Raw genomic sequence first — 20029 nt, forward strand, 5'->3', positions numbered from 1 at the left:
CTTGTGACTCTGTAATTGCATTCTTTCTATCAGCTGTTACTTTTAGCTTGCTTTAAAAAATCCGCAATTACTTTGGGTGGTGTAGGCTATTATATAGTCGGCTCAGCCCAACTTTTGCCTTTCCTTACTGGTTTTTAATTAATAATGACAAAAAATTCAATAATGCTTTATGAAAAATGAGATCAAAATGAAAAAACACATTTTAGTCCACGTTATGACGAAGGATGACTGTCCAGGGTTAAACACTCTCGAAACGAACATACCACAATGATGCACATCTGAGTTAATGAATCTGCGTAAATGACACAGCCAGGTTGTTATAAGAAATGGAAAAAAGTCACTCAAACCTATATAAAGAGGGGTGACAGAATCTCTCAGGTGAATCTGCCGCATCTCTTGACATAACCCCAGGCTAGTGCTCGATTATAGAATGTGCCTATCCCTCAAATAGCTTTGAGCAGGAGACAAGTAATGAGAAATTTCACAAGACTAAAAGTGGTCACAAGAGGTTGGTATAGCATTACCATCAATAATGCACGTTTTGCATGAATTATTGAAGATCTATCTAATCTATTAAACATTTTTAACTAAAATGTATAACTTTTTTTTTATCCAAACTTCTGGTAAAGTGAATTTTCATGTTGTCAGAATGGATGAAGAAGCTCCAGCAATACTCCGAAAAGTCTTTTGAAGGCAACTATAAAAGAAAACACAAAAGGGAAAAACCAAAACTCCGATGGAGTGACCAAGTGGAGAGCGTCATCTCGAAATTAGGTGTCAGAGATTGGAGAAGAAGCTCAGTAGATCGAGGCGCTTGGACATCTATTCTACGTTCGGCTAGAGGAATAAATGTTCTGTAATGGGTAATTAAAGAGAATAAAGTAATTTATAAATACTAATTAATAGTTTATTTTATTTATTGGGTTGCCCAAAAAGTAATTGCGGATTTTTCAAATAGTCGGCGTTGACAAATTTTTTCACAGCTTGTGACTCTGTAATTGCATTCTTTCTTCTGGCAGTTATCAGCTGTTACTTTTAGCTTGCTTTAGAAAAAAAGTGTAAAAAAGTATATTTGATTAAAGTTCATTCTAAGTTTTATTGAAAATGCATTTACTTTCTTTTAAAAAATCCGCAATTACTTTTTGGGCAATCCAATATTAATAAAAGTAATAGTTTTACAAAAATACGGAATCGGAAAGCACTCATTGATGTGTGAGACTTTGACCCTTCTCGGTTATTGGTGGTAATGTCCTTCTTTAGGTTAATGTTCTCATTAGGGGAGGCATGTCAAATTCGCGCTGAACTTCCAAATCCCTTTGAGCCCCATATTGCCATGGCCGGCAATCGCCCGCTGGGCACTTAGACCCAAATTTTAATACCATATTCGTTTTCTGGTCTCCAAAACCTTTCATTTGATACCCTTATTGTGCCCATCGGACCAATTTTGGGGTTGGGGCGGCCCGATGGGTGCTTAGGCTCAAATTTTAATGTCATATTCGTATTGTACTCTTCAATACCTTTCATTTGATACCTATATTGTCCCGATCGGTCCACTTTTGATTTTGGGTTATGTTCTTGGCATAAGGGGAAGGGTCTGTCCGATACTAAAAAATTATATTGCCTATGTTTCCTTCCTGACCAACCTACACAATATGCGAAAATTTCGAGAAAATCGGTTCTGCCGTTTTGCTGTCTATACGGTACAAACAAACCGAGTCCCATATATCCGCGATTGGCTATCTTATCTACTCCCGCATACTTTTCATTTGGTAAAGTGAATTTTCATGTTGTCAGAATGGATGAAGAAGCTCCAGCAATTCTCCAAGAAGTCTTTTCAAAGCGACTTTAAAAGAAAACGCAAAAGGGGAAAACCAAAACTCCGATAGAGTGACCAAGTGGAGAGCGACATCTCGAAATTGGGTGTCAGAGATTGGAGAAGAAGCTCAGAAGATCGAGGCGTTTGGACATCTATTCTACGTTCGGCTAGAGGAATACATTTTCTGTAATGGGTAATTAAAGAGAATAAATTAATTTATAAATACAAATTAATAGTTTATTTTATTTATTAATAAAAGTAATAGTTTTACAAAAATACGTTGAAACGCTTTACTACAAACTAATATAACAATAATAATAATAGAGTGGTGTATACAAACAATCGCTAATAGGAGGCAAATTATGTATTTGATCTTTTAGCTCGTGTCCAATCACACAATGGATCACATTCACGTTTAAGGCTAAGCCTATTATCGATTTGGCTTCCGCCGTTCATACATTGAACTTTTTTACAACTTGCCTTATTTTGTTCCGATTTCGCTATTCCTTGTACATACATTTTACAAACAAACTTGTGTGAGTGTGTGTGTGTGTGTGTGCAAGATTTGCTGTAAATTGCAAGTATAATTAAACATAATTGTATTTAATTTAAGCCTATGCTGTGCATTTGTTGCTGTAGAAGTAGTAAGAGGTGGGGAGGGGGAATTTTAATTAATACTATTCATGAAAAGAATGAGAAAAGAAAATCAAAATTACACAGCTAGAGGGGGGAGTAAGACATACACATATATAATACACAACAGATAACACATCTTCACAAACTTTTCAAACCATATTCGGATTAGAAAATAACCGATAAAACATGTCGGTGCCATATTGAACCAACCATCATTGAACGCTATTCTCTGGCTTGGGGTTAGAAGGTGTTGTGCTGTCGTTGTCGTTATTAGATGATGATGATGATGCGGTTGGTTTTATCGCTGAATCCGATTCTGCCTCCTTGGATTGGGCTCCGGAGACGCCTGCATTTGAGGATATGGCCAGATCGTGCTCTTCATCCGATTCGGTTGCTTCCCTTATTAGTTGTCGTATTTTATATAAATCACAAGTTTCATTTACATAACGATTGAAGATTTCCGGCTTGTCTGCGTAAACATGGTGGCCAGCGCCATTAACTGTCTTGATGTCGACCACAGAGTTGCCACGTTGGGCTTTGATTTTTTCACCCGAAGAGGAATCGATCCACGAACGGGATCCATATATAAATGTCATGGGTATATCGTGGCGTACATCTTTAATGCGGTGAATCATGGGATGCTTGGCCCAACCAAAAGATTCCATCATGCTATGAAAGGCCGATTCGCCACTAGGATATTGGGCATTGCATTGATGTATGTACTGTGGTATGAGGCTTATGTCGTCCTCAACGGTTGTAGAAAACTTGCGCATAATGTCTGGTCTGGTCTTTTGTACTACCCATTGTCCAAATGGACCAGCCGCTCTAAGGGCCCATAAGGGATTTAAAGGCGTTAGGGCATGCGCCAAAGCTCTTACCCAAAGTGGTATTTGTTTGCTGGATAAAGCATCTGAGGGCTTCTCCGGGAAACCCCAGGGATCGGCCAATATTAAATGTTTCACTCTATCGGGATACGATAGAGCATAACTGGAAGCAATAAAGCCGCCCATGGAATGACCCAACAATATCATATTTTGTATATTCATTTCACGCCGCCATTCTTCCACAGATTTCACAAATTGTTTCTCACAGGTCAGAGCATCCGAGGAAAATTTTGGCCTAGAGCTTCTACCAAATCCCAAAATATCGATAGCATACACCGGCCGGTCTTTAGCCAAAGTATCGAAATTCATGACCCATAGGGCCACGCCCGCACCTAAACCATGCAGCATAACTAGGGGAATTTCTTTGGACTCTGTGTTGAAGCTCACAGTCCATATTTTGTCCGCTTCCCCTATGGCCGGTCCAATATCGACAAAGAATCCCCGATATGGTGTCTTCAAAAAAGACAAAATCTTCTTTTCCACTGCCCTTAGCATCATGGGCGAACTTGTGGTCCAATTGCGTAATAGTCGAAATAGCCAAAATCCTTTAGGTTTGTAGTCCTTAACGTTTTGTAAAGAAAGAAACAAAGTTAAAGCTTTATTACTAATTAGGATATAGTAAAATGTGTTTAAATTATTTGATTATTGAGTTACGATATATAAGAAAATTTAATATGTTAGTATAGACATGTCCGTTCGTCTTTCGAAATCGCTGCAGCGTTCGAGCACATAAATTAAGCTATGGGCTTGCAATTTGGAACCGATACTTCTCTTTCATGTATGTCCATAACGATAACGATGGATAAATAGTCCATAAAGATGCATAAAGCTCCCATATGATCCCTTAAACACACCACACCAAATACGCTTTAGATTAAAATTACGCTTAAAATTAGTTCAGCTGCCAAATAATCCAGTCTCTGGACTTTAGTTGTTGAGCCCTTAGGGGTCTCTAGAGGTCAGATATTAGTTCCCTTAGATTGTGTTAGATAGTTCCAAGATTTGCAAGTTCGTTTACTCTTTAATTCACTAGGATATCAAGTCAAGGTGTCGGATTTCGGGAGTCTTATTAAAACTAAATGTTCAAATTTCAGGTAATAAATGCGCCTTTTATGGACTGAAGGCCCAAAATCGCTAGATGGGACGTTTGACTCGCTCACGAGAAAATCGCGGCTCACGGAAAACTCACGAGTCAAGGTTGACAAAATATTTTCCTATGCATCTCAAATCATACAGCATATGAATGTACGAATATTTATATTTTTTATGATCGGCACGGGATAGCTAGCTGTGAGCACCGCACAGGCTGGTGCTCTCGATATGACAAGGCGGGTTATAGGAGCCTTTAAATAACCAATGACCAAACTGTTCCCGCGGCGATCGGTTCTTTGGACCAGAACGAGCTTGCTCACATGCAGGAGCTTGACGAGAATCGCCACCTCCACATGAAAAAGTGACTACAACATCAACAATATTTATGTATAAAATGTATCACCCCTGAATAACCACTTACGAGTATTTGCTCTTTTCATTTTTATTCATTTGTAGACAGAAATTGTTTCTACTTCTATTATACTGTGTCTGATTTCGTACGTTAAAATGCCGCATGATTTGAGAGTAAGTAAAAATTATGTTTTTCGTTATTTTTTTAACCGTTAGTCGTGCGTGGTGAACGTCTCGGGTGTCGTTACTGTCTCGTTGTTGTTGTTTTAGCAGTGTGTTGTACACTGAGGCGGCAGCCCTTGCCGTTGAAGAACTCAATCGGGCCAATCCGGTACGTACAACCGGCTGCCATGGGATTGTCTGTCTCGTGAATCGTAAGTGTCTCGTAACTTTCTTGTGAGTTGTGAGCATGATTTCACTCACTCACGAATAATTTTAAGTCAATCGCGTTAACGCATGATCACGTGTTTGGATTTGGATTTCAATTACGAATCATGTGACTCACGCGAGATAATAAATGCGCTTTTTATGGGCTTAAGACTCTATACCGGCAGATCGGTCTATATGGCAGCCATAAGCGTAGAAAGGCCTCTGAGGGGAGGGCTAAGCACCCCAGAGTATATTAAGCTCCTCCAGTATATTAAAAAATACATTATTTTAGACTAAAGTTGTTCATTTCATTACTACTCAAAGGGTTCTTAATCGCCTTAGAATTTTACGACAATCAGAAATTTATATACTTTGCAGGTTCGGATAAGGATTTTTTAATAAACAAACCCCCTATCCTATGGTGGCGAGTAAAAAAGAAAAAAGTAGTTTACTTAACCGCTTTAAAAGCCGTTATAACGAGCCCCTGGATTTAAGTGGCAGTCTGCCGTAAGACTTACTTTGACGTTTTCGTCCATTGTGATACCACGTGAACAGGAGAAGGAAGCTGCCTTCTAGTTCCGAATGTTGTTACTTTACTTTAATTGGCTATGACAGAACTAGCCGAACGTAGAATAGCGTTCGAAGCGTCTTGATCTTTTGCGCTCATTCTAAAATCTCTGAGCGAAGTTTCGCGGTGTCTCATCCGCAGTGGTTTTCTCCTCCTAATGCTGGATACATTTGTGAGGTACTATGCCATGTAAAACTTCTCTCCAAAAAGGTGTCGCACTGCGGCACGCCGTTCGGACTCGGCTATAAAAAGGAGGCCCCTTATCATTGAGATTTAACATTGATATGTGAGAAGTTTGCCCCTGTTATTTAGTGGAACGTTCATGGGCAAAATTTGCATTTGCATATATATATCGGCCGATTTTCACTCCTGGAGCCACTGCAACCGAAATTATTGACCAATCTCTCCAAAATTTTGTACAACGTTTTCCTCCACGACTACCACAATATCTATATAGTTTGGTCGAATTCGGTTTAAATTTACATATAGCTCCCATATATATGTTCGTCCGATTTTTAGAAATATTGCAATAAAGTGCTCAATTGGAGGAGGAAGGAGGATTTTCTTATGACTCTTAATATAACTGGTGAATTTCATAGAAATCGGATAAGATTTAGATATAGCTGTCATATATGTATATCACCCCTTTTTCATTTCTAGAGCCACTGCAAGCGTATTTATTGACCAATCTCGCCAAAATTTTGCACAAGGCTTTCCTCGACGACTACTACAAAATCTAAAATCACATATATATGTTCGTCAGATTTTGGGTGAATTGCAATAATGTTGTCATTTGATTTGATAGGGTTTGTTTAATAACCCATCTGAAAACATCCGGCGAGGTCCATTAAATTTGGGTCAAAATAAGATATAGCTCACCCTTTGTACTTATAGGGTAGGTGTATGGTATTATTCAGTCGGCACCGCCCGACTTTTGTCCTTCCTTACTCGTTGGATTCAGAAATACGTTCTCGGGGGATTTAATGGCTGCCTGGCTGTCTGAGAAGATATCTATGCTAGTCGTCGTTATCACATTATATCAAAGCCATTCCCCAATTGGTCCCCACAGTGGTCGGGTAACCTTCTCGATATGATCAGTCCTAGTTCTTCAAAGTACATCCCAAAGCTTACATGGTTATACCGAGCCCCTAAAAGCCAGAACTTTTCCTTGTCGGAAATCCTGCCACGATAGGGTGAGTGGCTTATTGCTTACGATGAACTCTAGAACTCGAATCGCGAGGACGACCTGAGAGATACTTTACAATAGTCAGTGCTGGACTGAAAAACTTCAAGGAATGTGGTATAATAATCCTGCTCGTCTTTGACCGTATACCCTTAACAATTACGATAGTCGGCGTGGTCCCCTCAGACCACGTTTCAATAGTTGTAGAGCTCTATATACCGAACGATGACATAGTCTCTGAACGCCAGACGTGTGTCAATCAGAGAACAGCAGCAAACCACCTTAAAGATTAGTTTATATGACAGATATGCAGAGAATGGCTTATTCATACCTTATACCTGCAATCGTTGTTGATGATTACGACTCTTAACGACCAAAACATAAAATACTCCTTTAAATTCGTTGAGCTATTGTAAGTGATTTTGCTGATGAGCTTAAAATGATACTCACGAGGGCTCACATTGACCGTAACTGAATAGAAGACACACACACACAGCTACAGTTCAAAGTTATGAGAGCTGGAAATAAGTCAGTCATTTTTGACGACAGACGGAAACAGGCAGCACGTACGTCACTGATAAAAGCAATTCTGATTCAAAAATAAACAAGTAAAAGCGTGCTAAGTTAGGCCGGGCCGAATCTTATATACCCTCCACCATGGATCGCATTTGTCGAGTTCTTTTCCCAGCATTCCTTCTTAGGCAAAAAAGGATATAAGAAAAGATTTGCTCTGCTATGAGAGCGATATCAAGATAGGGTCCGGTTTGGACCACAATTAAATTATATGTTGGAGACCTGTGTAAAATGTCAGCCAATTCGAATAAGAGTTGCTCCCTTTGGGGGCTCAAGAAGTAAATAGAGAGATCGACTTATATGGAAGCTGTATCGGGCTATAGACCGATTCAGACCATAATAAACACGTATGTTGATGGTCAAGAGAGGATTGCGACCTCTAGAGGCTCAAGAAGTCAAGATCCCAGATCGGTTTATATGGCAGCTATATCAGGTTATGAACCGATTTAAACCTTATTTGACACAGTTGTTGAAAGAAAAATAAAAAACGTCATGCAAAATTTCAGCCAAATCAGATGGGAATTGCGCCCTTTAGAAGCTCAAGAAGTCAAGTCCCCAGATCTGTTTATATATGACAGCTATATCAGGTTATGGACCGATTTGAACCATACTTGGCACAGTTGTTGGATATCATAACAAAATACTTCGTGCAAAAATTCATTCAAATCGGATAAGAATTGCGCCCTCTAGAGACTTAAGAAGTCAAGACCCAAGATCGGTGTATATAGCAGCTATATCAGGTTATGGACCGATTTGAAACATACTTGGCACAGTTGTTGAATATCATAACAAAACACGTCGTGCAAAATATCATCCCAATCGGATAAGAATTGCGCACTCTAGAGGCTCAAGAAATCAAGACCCAAGATCGGTTTATATGGCAGCTATATCAGGTTATTGACCGATTTAAACCATACTTGGCGCAGTTGTTGGATATCATAACAAATTACGTCGTGCAAAATTTCATGCCAATCGGATAAGAATTGCGCACTCTAGAGGCTCAAGATCGGTTTATATGGCAGCTATATCAAAACATGGACCGATATGGCCCATTTACAATACCAACCGACCTACACTATTTGTGCAAAATTTGAAGCGGCTAGCTTTACTCCTTCGGAAGTTAGCGTGCTTTCGACGGACAGACGGAAGTTATAAAAGAACATTTCAGCCAAAATCGGATAAAAATTGCGGCTTGTAGGGACTCAAGAAGTCAAAACGGGAGATTGGTTTATGTTGGAGCTATATTAGGTTATAGACCGATTTGTACCGTACTTTGCACAGTTATTGGAAGTCATGCAAAAACAACATGCAACGTTTTAGACAAATCGACAAAAAATTGCGGTTTCCAGGGGCTCAAGAAGTCAAATGGCCCATTTGCAATCCCCAAACGACCTATACCAATAGTAAGTATATGTGCAAAATTTCCAGCGGCTACCTTTACGCGTTTTCCCGCTATCTTGATTTCGACAGACGTACGGACCTACATGGCTAGATCGACTCAGAACATTGAGAGAATATATATACTTTATGAGGTCTTAGACGAATATTTCGAGGTGTTATAAACGGAATGCCTAGATTAGTATACCCCCATCTTATGGTGATGGGTATAAAAACAACGAAGTATATCTATGCTTATCCACAAAACTTGATGTCTCATTACTCTGCTTGCTTTGGCGTCATATTGCACTCATCTGAGTGGTGTTCATTTGTAAACAACACACGATGTCCGTCGACCAAATTGACGATTACATCCACTGAACGATTACTAAAACGTTAGCTCATCTCTCACTCTATTGCAAATATTTGCGCGGGTGTTTCTAGATAACTTTGTTTTTATGTGGCATGCGATACAGACAATTGTTTTGGCCAAAGTGGCAAATTTTAGGTCTCATGGAGTCAATCCGAAAAAAGCGGACAGTATAGGCTTAAGAGGCCATAAAAAGATCGTATTCAGTGTTCAGAAGATCATCGCCTTCTTAAATTCGCAACGTACAAAAAATTTGTCCTGTAATCATCACAGAAGTATCTGCCCATTACGTCCCAGTCGGACGACGCAGTGATATTGGCAGAATAACGTCATAAGCTTCGCGAACTGGCCCCCTAGCAATCAAAGTAAAAGTGAAATTAAATTAGACAGGCTAGTCAGGGATCACAAACGGAATGTTTGGTTTAACATTGAAAAGTGCAACACAGGATCGGCTACCAATAAACTGTGGTCAACAGAGAAGGCTTTTACCAACCCACCGATGAATGGAAGTCAAGTTGCGAACGCATTCGGAGAACAACAAATGCCAGACCCGAAACGATCCTGATTAACCGTATACTAATTTCGTCATTCTGTTTGTAACTACTCGAAATATTCGTCTGAGACCCCATAAAGTATATATTTTCTTGATCGTCGCGACATTTTATGTCGATCTAGCCATGTCCGCCCGTCCGTCTGTCTATCGAAAGCACGCTAACTTCCGAAGGAGTAAAGCTAGCCGCTTGAAATTTTGCACAAATACTTCTTATTAGTGTAGGTCAGTTGGTATTGTAAATGGGCCATATCGGTCCATGTTTTGATATAGCTGCCATATAAACCGATCTTGGGTCTTGACTTCTTCAGCCTCTAGAGTGCGCAATTCTTATCCGATTGGAATGAAATATTTCACAACGTGTTTTGTTATGATATCCAACAACTGTGCCAAGCATGGTTCAAATCGGTCCATAACCTGATATAGCTGCCATATAAACCGATCTTGGGAGGTCGCAATTAATATCCGATTTGTCTGAAATTTTGTGCGACGGATCCTCTCATGACCATCAACATACGTGTTTATTATGGTCTGAATCGGTCTATAGCCCGATACAGCTCCTATATAAAACGATTTCTCTATTTTACTTCTTGAGCCCCCAAAGTTCGCAATTCTTATTCGAATTGGCTGACATTTTGCACAGGTCTCCAATATATAATTTAATTGTGACCCAAAACGGACCATATCTTGATATCGCTCTAATAGCAGAGCAAATCTTTTCTTATATCCTTTTTTTGCCTAAGAAGAGATGCCGGGAAAAGAACTCGACAAATGCGATCCATGGTGGAGGGTATATAAGATTCGGCTCGGCCGAACTTTGCACGCTTTTACTTGTTATAATTAAAAACTAATTGATCGATTTTAAGAAGGTCGGGTGATAATTTCACTTGCTATGGCTCTGTAACTGAGATCTGCACCAATTTCTTATAATTTTAATAGTCTTCATCTCTAGGCCTGTGCCAAATTTAAACATAATCCGACCAAAAATGCGATTTCTATTTTGTACAGACGGACAATCCTATAGCGCATCAAGATTTCATTTTGAATATATCGATATATTTAACAATGGATCTTTATTTCATTCTCCATTTGGGTTTTGCTATACCCCGTACCACAGTGGTGCTTTACGGTATAGCCATTACTACATATTTTACATTCATGCTCAATTTTAAACCTTTAAATACTCGTTATTTTAACCGCATTGAATTTAAAAATTGCAAATTAGAAACAGGGAAAACTCGTGAAATAAAAGTTGCACCCCTACAACATTGCTCGAGAAAAATTCCTAATAAGGACATTGACCCCTATAAAAATTATTGAAATATCAAAAATATACATACAAACGGAGTTCAAAGCACTGAACTCGCACAAAGTATCTTTCTAGAGAAAACATTTTTTTTAATGCTTTTAATGTTTGGATGGCATATACATATATACAAGTATGTAAACATATTGATATCAATCTTACTTTAACAATATGCTAAAGGAAAGTAACAATTCTTTGGAGCATTCAGTTTCATTCGTCCATTCACTCAACCAAGACTCTGTGATATTCTTATTTAACTGGATTTTTATTCAAACAACCTGCTTCCTTAGAGATGTGCTAAAACATGTTAGCCTATAGAAAAGAGATATTAACAAATGCGTATATGTGCATATGTCTAATGATTTGATTGTGTGACTCCGAGGGGAATGGAAAAAAATTCACAAGCAAGTTTATGGATATCAGCATCGGATAAAGTGCGATTTATAAAAAAAAAACACGAAAAATATGTCATGTGAAATCTTGGGTCCTAAGCCTGTGGGACAGCCGGGGAGAAGGAGACCTCAAAACAACATCCGAGTTTACAAACGGTATGTTTTTCTGGAGTAAATGAAGGTTAAGCAAAATATATATGTATTGGGTTGCCCAAAAAGTAATTGCGGATTTTTTAAAAGAAAGTACATGCATTTTTAATAAAACTTAGAATGAACTTTAATCAAATATACTTTTTTTACACTTTTTTTCTAAAGCAAGCTAGAAGTAACAGCTGATAACTGACAGAAGAAAGAATGCAATTACAGAGTCACAAGCTGTGAAAAAATTTGTCAACGCCGACTATATGAAAAATCCGCAATTACTTTTTGGGCAACCCAATACATCCCTAAAATACTACGAACGAGCATAAAGACTAATAGGAAGAAAATCGATACTGAAATTAAACTGTTAAATCAGCATATGGTAACAAATAATGGTTTCAGAGAGTACTGAATATTTCTACAATATTTTCTGGAGATATTTTTATTGACGATAATTGTTTAATTTATACGCGATTTGAGATTGAGTTTTTCAGTTTCTTCAGAAACTGGTCGGAAAGCCAACAAAAACGAAGCTTCCGGTATACAAGTTGTTACGTTTTTCTCCCCCACCATTAGCATGTAAAATACATGGGACTTATTACATGATCACGACATTATCCAATGCCCAAGTTTAGGTATGAGGCTTTATATACTCGTATATATTCTGTAACATGAACATTGGAACCCCGGATAGTTAATTGAACGCTCGTTTAAATAATGACGAAAATTCACAACTCAATAGCTCACTATTCCTCCATTGGCAGTGGGTGTACGGTCTGGTCTAAACGAACAATGGAAAGATCTAGGAAACTATCAATGGCGGCTTTTGAATAGGCTTGGGCCCTCTTTTTACATGGGAGTCACATAGACTTCAAAATGGGCGCAGTTTCTTATAGGCTGAGGTTTTTGCGACCCTCAGGTCTTATCAAATGCGGCCCTATTAGATTTTCACGATTTATGTGAACAATCATGCGACGCTGAAGGCCCTGGCTGTGGGAAAAGTGAGGTCAATGCTTGTCGAAGGATTCAAGGGGCGTCTCGGAGACTATCAGATTGTACTGGCTCCCATCAGGGAGTGGTAAATGCCTATTATGGCCAATGGCGGACTCCGGGTGGGCTGACGTTGTCGGCTTCAAAGTTGCCAAGATCGAGGACATCGCTTGCTCTCGAGTTGGAGAAGCAAGACCTTGTATTTTTTGGGAGTTAGGGCACTAACATGGCGATGGGCTCGGAATGATACGGGTTTCTGCAGGGTCTTTGGGGTCGAGAAGGAATTTTCATTGGTGGTAAATGCCTATTATGGCCAATGGCGGACTCCGCGTGGGCTGGCGTTGTCGGCTTCAAAGTTGCCAAGATCGTGGACATCGATTGCTCTCGAGTGGGCAAAACGTGACATTGTATTTTTTTTTTTGGCAGTTAGACACTTACATGGCGGTGGGCTCGGGATGATACGGGTTTCTGCAGGGTCTGTGGGATCGAGGAGGAATTTTCATTGTATCGCAATGGCGGGGATAAAGCGTAAGATTATAGGTGAACACCTCTATTTTTCACTGAGCTCTCTATAGTCTTTCGACCCCCCGAGTCAATTTGAGCTTCTGTTAGGGTCTGGGATGGCAGGCGGTGCGACCCTCTAGTCGGTGAGACTTCTTTTGTTCTCTATGCTGGATTTTCGTTTATTTTTATCTGTTTCAAAAGGCTTTTCAATCCCATGGCAGTCAGTTGTACGTACCGGTTTAACCCGATGGATTTCTTCATCGGCAAGGGCTGCCGCCTCAGTGTAAAACACACCACAATAAAGGCTTTTATCTATCTCTTATTTCATTGCTATCTGGGATGAACACAATGGATAAGAGATGTCCGAGTGAAGCGGCTGAAACCGGCGAATGTCCTTTAACCTTTAGGAGGCTGGGGTTTACAAGCTTAAGATATTGAGCTAAAACGTTGCACAATTCATTTTTATGTCCATAGGCAGGTAAATTAAGAATATGGCTGCATCGGACTATATCCTGATATACCCCCCATATAAGTCGATCTCCCTATTTAGGGCCGTAGGCTTGTAAAAGCTCTATTTATTATTCGATTTGGTTGATATCTATTTAATATAGCCTCCATATAGGTAAGGTTATGTTGAAAAGGGGGTGCGGATATTAATCGGCTTGTTGTGCGCTCTAAATACTAAAAAAGTAAACACGAAAAAGAAAATTTAAGTCTGGAATTCCGTGCTACTTACAAAATTCTTAATTGTTTTCCATGCCACGCTCTTAAGTTGGTTCATGTCTGGTATTGTGTCCCCCACCTAAGCCGGGCTATAACATAGGAAATTCTCCAAAGTCGCATCATATTCCCCGCGAAATTTCAGCCAAATCGGACAAAAATTGCGCCTTCTAGTGGCTCAAGTCAAGATTCAAGATCGGTTTATATGGCAGCTATATCAGGTTATGGATTGATTTAAACAATATTTAGCACAGTTGTTGGAAGTCAAAATTTCAACCAAATCGGTTAGGAATTCCGCCCTCTAATAGGTTTATACGACAGCTATATCAGGTTATGGTCCGATTTCAACCATACTCAGCACAATTGTTGGATTGTTCAATCCCATGGCAGCCGGTTGTACGCACCGGATTGACCCGATGGTATCCTCATTAGTAAGGGTTGCCGCCTCAGTGTACGTGTTCGTCTTTTTTCGTCATGGGAGAGGCACATCCCGGAGTGCCTTCTCCGCAGGCTTCTGGTCCGTGCCGGGATTGAAAAGAACCCCGGACGCTGGTCTGTTCGTTTTGCCAGAACCGCCTTCATCATCGGTCGGTGTCGGTGGAGTGGGTACATTTCCGATCTTGCTCTGGCCTCACTTCACTACGGGAGTATAGCCATACTGGCTATGTCGCAAGGTGCTGTGCGAACATAGCCAGCAGTGGGTCACAAGCGTCGTCGTCGTCGCCTTCTGCGTCCTCGTCGTCGGACTATGTGACCCCCCCGACCTATCCCGTACGGCAATTTACGCAAAGGCAGCATCCTAGCCCAAATATTGCCAGGCCAGTGCCGGGAAGTGTATCGTTCTTGCAGTTAAACTGCAACGGACTTCGTGGCAAAGCGATGAGATCGTGGATTTTATGAGTCGTAAGAGCATATTGGTTGCAGCGATCCAACACCTGCAGCTTGCACAGTTGTCATGGTTACAATGTGCTGGAATGTAAGGTTCGCTCAAGGAATGGAGGTGGGGGATTGGCCTTCGTAATACACCATTCCGTGCAGTATAGACCTATCTCGCCTGCGCATGACGCTAGTGACCCCTACATGGAATGCCGGTTGGTAGCTGTGTCCCGATTAATGGTCAGGCTTACAACCCCGACATAAATGGGTTGCTATCTGGTCATAATCGTCTGGTTCTAGGGGACTTTAATGCGCATCACACGTCATGGCATTCTCCCCTAGGTAACGACCAGCGTGGCATAGCTTTGGCAGAGCAGATTGAAAGCTCCACGTTTTGCACGGTGAATGAGGATGTCCCCACTAGGATAACGAGGAGGTGCACCTGCTCGCCAGACATCTCCATTGCATCCCCTGATCTCCTGAGTGACGTATCCTGGCAAGCCGTCATCTCTTTGGGGTCAGACCACCTCCCCATAATTCTCACCATCGACCGACCACCCGACTTCATATCCTCTGAGCGCCGGACGTTTATCAATTATAAGAAGGCCAATGGGACTGGCTTCAGAGAGTATACTAATCGCCGCTTCAGTGAACTGCCACCCCCCTCTAATGTGCTTGTGGCCGAGAGGAAATTCCGAGACACCATTAACACAGCAGCTGCTCGATTTATACCAGCCGGTCGAATACCCCAAGTGCAGCCCAATTTCCCGGCACAAGCAGTGATACTCGCAGACAAGCGTGATGGGATTCGTGCTATGGACCCCGCTAACCCCAGAATCAGCCAGCTGAATCTGGAAATAAACAGGGTAGTCAATGAACATAAGCGGAATTTGTGGCTGGAACACTTGGAGCAATGTAACTTAGGCACCGGTGTAGGCAAACTGTGGTCTACTGCTAAGTCACTCTCGAACCCCGGTAGACGGGATGACAGGACCTTAGTCACTTTGGCGAAATAACCGCGACTGATCCGAAGAGATGTGCCAGGTTGTTTAACCTATATGGCAGCTATATCAAAACATGGATCGATATAGCTCATTTACATAATAAGAAGTATTTGTGCAAAATTTCAAGCGGCTAGCTTTACTCTTTCTAAAGTTCGGTCGACTTAAAATGGCATGACGATCAAGAGTATATATACTTTATGGGGTCTTAGACGAATATTTCGAGGAGTTACAAACAGAATGGCGAAATTAGTACACCCCCATCCTATGGTGGAGGGTTTGAAAAAAAAAAACAGTAGTGGTTATTTCCACCGTAGCGCAGAGGTTAGCTTGTCCGCCTATGAAGCTAAACGGCTGGGTTCAAGTATTTAAGCAAGAGCCGGTGCCGCCCTGCCTCTCACTGCGACTCTCCACTCCGTATCGCTTATTGATTATCTGCGAATGCAAAAATAGTTACTCCGCATAAAGCAAGGCCTCTGCGAAAGCAGCTCGAAGATACTGCTTAGACGTCATATCATTGGATCTGGTAGCACCTTCACATCCACACCAAATACGGTCCAAAAGGTCAATCAATCGTTTAGTCACCATATAAAAGGAACACCAGACTCGATTTCTTAAGCTCTCAGACAATTGCTTAAATTTTAACAAATTTCATTATAGGATTTGGCCCGCCAAAATTAGTATTTATTTATTTATTGATTTTGTTTTTAATTGTGTTCCATGTCTGGTGGAATCGCGCATACCGCAAATCAACCGCAAAGCAAATAAAAGAAAGTGATTACTCTTGGTTTGCTCCAAAAAATCGAAATCTTGCCTTGCCGACTCATTGTTTCTAATGGACAGCGAGGTGACATAGGGGTCTTTGAACATATCAGCACAATTCTGGTCGAAATATTGTAATATTTAGAAGGGTAATCACTTTTAACAATAACAAAATTGCTCTTATCTAATAGTGCCATCGCGAATTATTAGAAATGTTGTCGGAACAAAGAAAGTCACAATAAAGCAAGCACATAGTACGATGACAACTTGGTTATAAAAAAATACGTATTTAGAAATGACCCATGATAAAATGCGACCACGAGAATGACCAATAAAGTGTTTTATATTTGCCCGCCCGTGCAGTTTACACCTTTCGCTAAAATGCTTCGCTTTATGGGCAATATTGGACTTTCCTCACAGGAGGAATTTCGTCTTATTTTTGGTCATAACCACAATTGATGGGGCCCTTTTGTAGATGTTTACAAACTCTTAGAATTTTACTTACTTACCTCCACGTCCATACCCTCCGATACACTCAAAGTTTGACTATAGTTTGCCTGCGCTCCCGTCGTCGTTGCCACAGCCATGTTTTTTTTTGCTGATTTTTCTCTTTTTCTCGATCTGATGGTATTCTGAATTGTTGTTAATTTATTTGTTTGCCTAGAGTGTTCAGAACTGATGTTCCCGTTGTCTGTTTGGTTTTTGATTCTCAGTTATGTATTTCGCAACTCTTTAAATCTAAATCTGGCAAATCATGAATAAATATCGATTTGGTTTTTTTGTCACATCACAATGACTTTCCAGAATAAACGAAGCGAGTAAATGAACGTCCGCGTAAACCGATAGAAAGAGGGTTATTACTTCGTTTTTATCATTTAATTCCCGTTTTTTGCAATTCGTTTGCTGTCATAGATACCGTGAGTAATTGTGTTGATTCTCTTCGGGTGTTAGATTAATAATTCACTGCAAAAACGGAAGAAAAACTCATTTATTTGTTCTCACCAGCTGAGAATTGGTTAAATTGATTTGTTTTTTATTTGTTTTGTTTTGCTCTCATTTGCTGCCAGTGTTGTTTATTTTCGCATTCAGTTTGACTCTTTTGGGGTTGCCTTAATATCATGACGCATAACGTTCAGAATGTGTCGTCGTCTTATTAATAAGGGCTAACAAAGAATGAGCGCGTTGAGCTTTGTATCTGGTCGTTGCGTTGAAAAATACAACTTTGCAAACAAATTTCATAACTTTGACAGAGTTATTCTGCGTTTGTTCCGGCCGATACGGGATAACTATGAGCACCACACAGGCTGGAACTTTGAGCTCCGACTTGTGTGGTGCCAATCGTTATCACGGGAAGCTTAGCTGAAAGCTACCGGGCGCGTCCACAGGTTGCGGATGTTGAAAAGTTCTGTTTTTATAAGGAGTAGCTGCAAATGCGGCCGCGGGCAGTCAGCGATTTTCGAGAGGAGAGTCTCAGTGAGGAGTCAGGTGGCACTGGCTCTTAATTAAATACTGAGTGCCAATGATACTCGAGATGACAAGGCGAGTTATTGGCGCCTTTAAATAACCAATGGCCAACATCAGCGTCTGTTCCCAGGTTAGGGGCGGCTGGATAGATTTCGCCGCGCAAAAAACATGATGTCACCCGATCAAAACACGAGGAACCAAATTGATCACGTTGTGATAGATGGAAGGCATTCATCCAGCGTGTTAGATGTACGATCGATCCGTGGAGCGAATATAGATTCGGATCATAACCTTGTTGCAGTAAAGGTTCGCACCCGTTTGAACATGGCAAGGAAAGTACGATCTGACACTGCACGGAAGCTGGACATTGAAAAGCTGCAAACACAACAAATGGCAGCGGCATACTCCACTCGATTGACCCAACTGCTTGATGAAAGCACTCCTTGTTCCGATGATATAATGGCGCAGTGGCAAACTATTGCCCACTCCATGGAAAATGTCGCGAAATCCGTACTTGGGTACCGGAAGCCTCCTCCAAGAAACCCATGGTACGACCAAGAGTGTCGAGATGCTACTGAAGCCAAGAATGCGGCATATAGAGCAACCCTGCAATCAGTAGCAACGCGGCAGATGAAGGAGAGGCATCGGGAGAAAAGGAGAGAGGAGAAACGTCTATTCCGCAGAAAGAAAAAGGAAATGGAAAGACGTGAGTGTGAGCGAATGATGATTGGAACCTCAGCATACTATATCCCGTACACAAGAAAGGAGACAAGATGGAATGCGCCAACTACAGAGGAATAAGTCTCCTCCCCATCGCATACAAGATACTCTCGAGCGTACTGTGTGAAAGATTAAAACCTAAAGTCAATGAGATAATTGGGCCCTATCAATGCGGCTTTAGACCTGGCAAATTCACCCTGGACCAGATATTCGCACTGCGCCAAATCCTGGAAAAGACCCGAAAAGGACAAATGAACGCCTACCATCTCTTTGTTGACTACAAAGCCGCTTTCGACATTTGTGAGGTACTATGCCATGTAAAGCTTCTCTCCAAAGAGATGTCGGACTGCACTCATTGTTATGTGAGAAGTTCGCCCCTGTTCCTTAGTGGAATGATCATGGGCAAAATTTGCATTTGCAGTAAATGGAGATAAGACGAAATGGATGGTTTCAACTCCCAAAAAGCCTTGCACAACCGAGCAGATAAAGAAAATGGAGAAAGTTGGGAACCACAACTTTGAGACAGTCAGTAACTTTATCTACCTCGGCACCGTCGTAATCGAAACGAATGACACCAGTTTTGAGATTAAGCGAAGAATGATGCTGGCAAACAGATAATACTTTGGACTAAGTAAGCAGTTTAGAAACAAAGCCACCTCTCGACAGACGAAGATTACACTATACAAGACACTGATACCACCCGTGCTGTTATATGGTTATGAAGCATGGGTACTTTTGAAAGCAGATGAGGCAGTTCTTGGAGTATTTGAGATGCAGATTTTTCGTAAAATATATGAACCAGTTTGATTTAATGGAAAATATAGGCGACGTATGAACCACGAGCTGTATGACGATGATAGCATAGTTACACGCATCAAAATACAACGGCTGCATTGGCTAGGTCATGTTGTCAGAATGGATGAAGAAACTCCAGCAAAGAAGTATTTTGAAGGCAAACACGGTGGTACACGCAAAGTGGTGGGAGACACCTCGAAACTTGGTGTCAGAGATTTTAGAAGGTGCGCAGAAGATCGAGGCGCTTGGTATGCTATTCTAAGTTCGGCTAGTGGAACAAATATTCTGTCATAGCCAATTAAAATTAAAAATAGGTCTCGAGGACAGAATTTTCCTTAGCCTAGATGCCTCCTCCACGGAGCTGCAGAATTCTACCCAGGATTTGTTCTGAGCCTTTCTAAGCTCAGCCTTCTAGATGTCCCAATCATGTGGTGCTCTTGTGACTTTTACTCTGTTGAAGAGTTTTCTGCAGTACTTACAAACAAACACCCGCATGAAAGCGGATGCGAGAATTAGGCCCCTGATTTGCCAACTTTAAGAGTGATTTGTATTTATTGGACCAGTTTGTTCAAAATCGGAACATATTTTG

At 40.9% G+C, this 20029-nt stretch overlaps 1 protein-coding gene across 2 annotated transcripts; it reads right to left on the reverse strand.

Annotated features, from left to right (window-relative positions):
- Nucleotides 1-2027: 2027 nt before the first annotated feature.
- On the reverse strand, nt 2028-17485 carry LOC106095387 ((Lyso)-N-acylphosphatidylethanolamine lipase). 2 transcript variants are annotated; one of them, XM_059369633.1, is made up of 2 exons: nt 16971-17485; nt 2028-3897 (listed from the first exon to the last, which is right to left on the reverse strand). In XM_059369633.1, exons 1-2 carry the CDS (start codon nt 17046-17048, stop codon nt 2665-2667), a joined length of 1311 nt encoding a protein of 436 aa, XP_059225616.1. In that variant the 5' UTR covers nt 17049-17485; the 3' UTR covers nt 2028-2664. The 2 variants fall into 2 exon arrangements, with proteins under 2 accessions (XP_059225616.1, XP_059225617.1); XM_059369634.1 differs by having other exon boundaries at nt 2028-3932; nt 16971-17058.
- Between the last annotated feature and the right edge of the window lie 2544 nt (nt 17486-20029).

The sequence above is a fragment of the Stomoxys calcitrans genome, chromosome 5 (assembly GCF_963082655.1).
Source record: "Stomoxys calcitrans chromosome 5, idStoCalc2.1, whole genome shotgun sequence".
In the NCBI taxonomy this organism is placed as follows: Eukaryota; Metazoa; Arthropoda; class Insecta; order Diptera; family Muscidae; genus Stomoxys; species Stomoxys calcitrans.

Coding starts and splice junctions, on each gene's coding strand:
- LOC106095387 (XM_059369633.1), bottom strand. CDS start 17,048: ATGGCTGTGGCAACGACGACGGGAGCGCAGGCAAACTATAGTCAAACT. Junction 3,898..16,970: donor CGGAGGGTATGGACGTGGAG/GTAAGTAAGTAA, acceptor CAAAACGTTAAG/GACTACAAACCTAAAGGATT.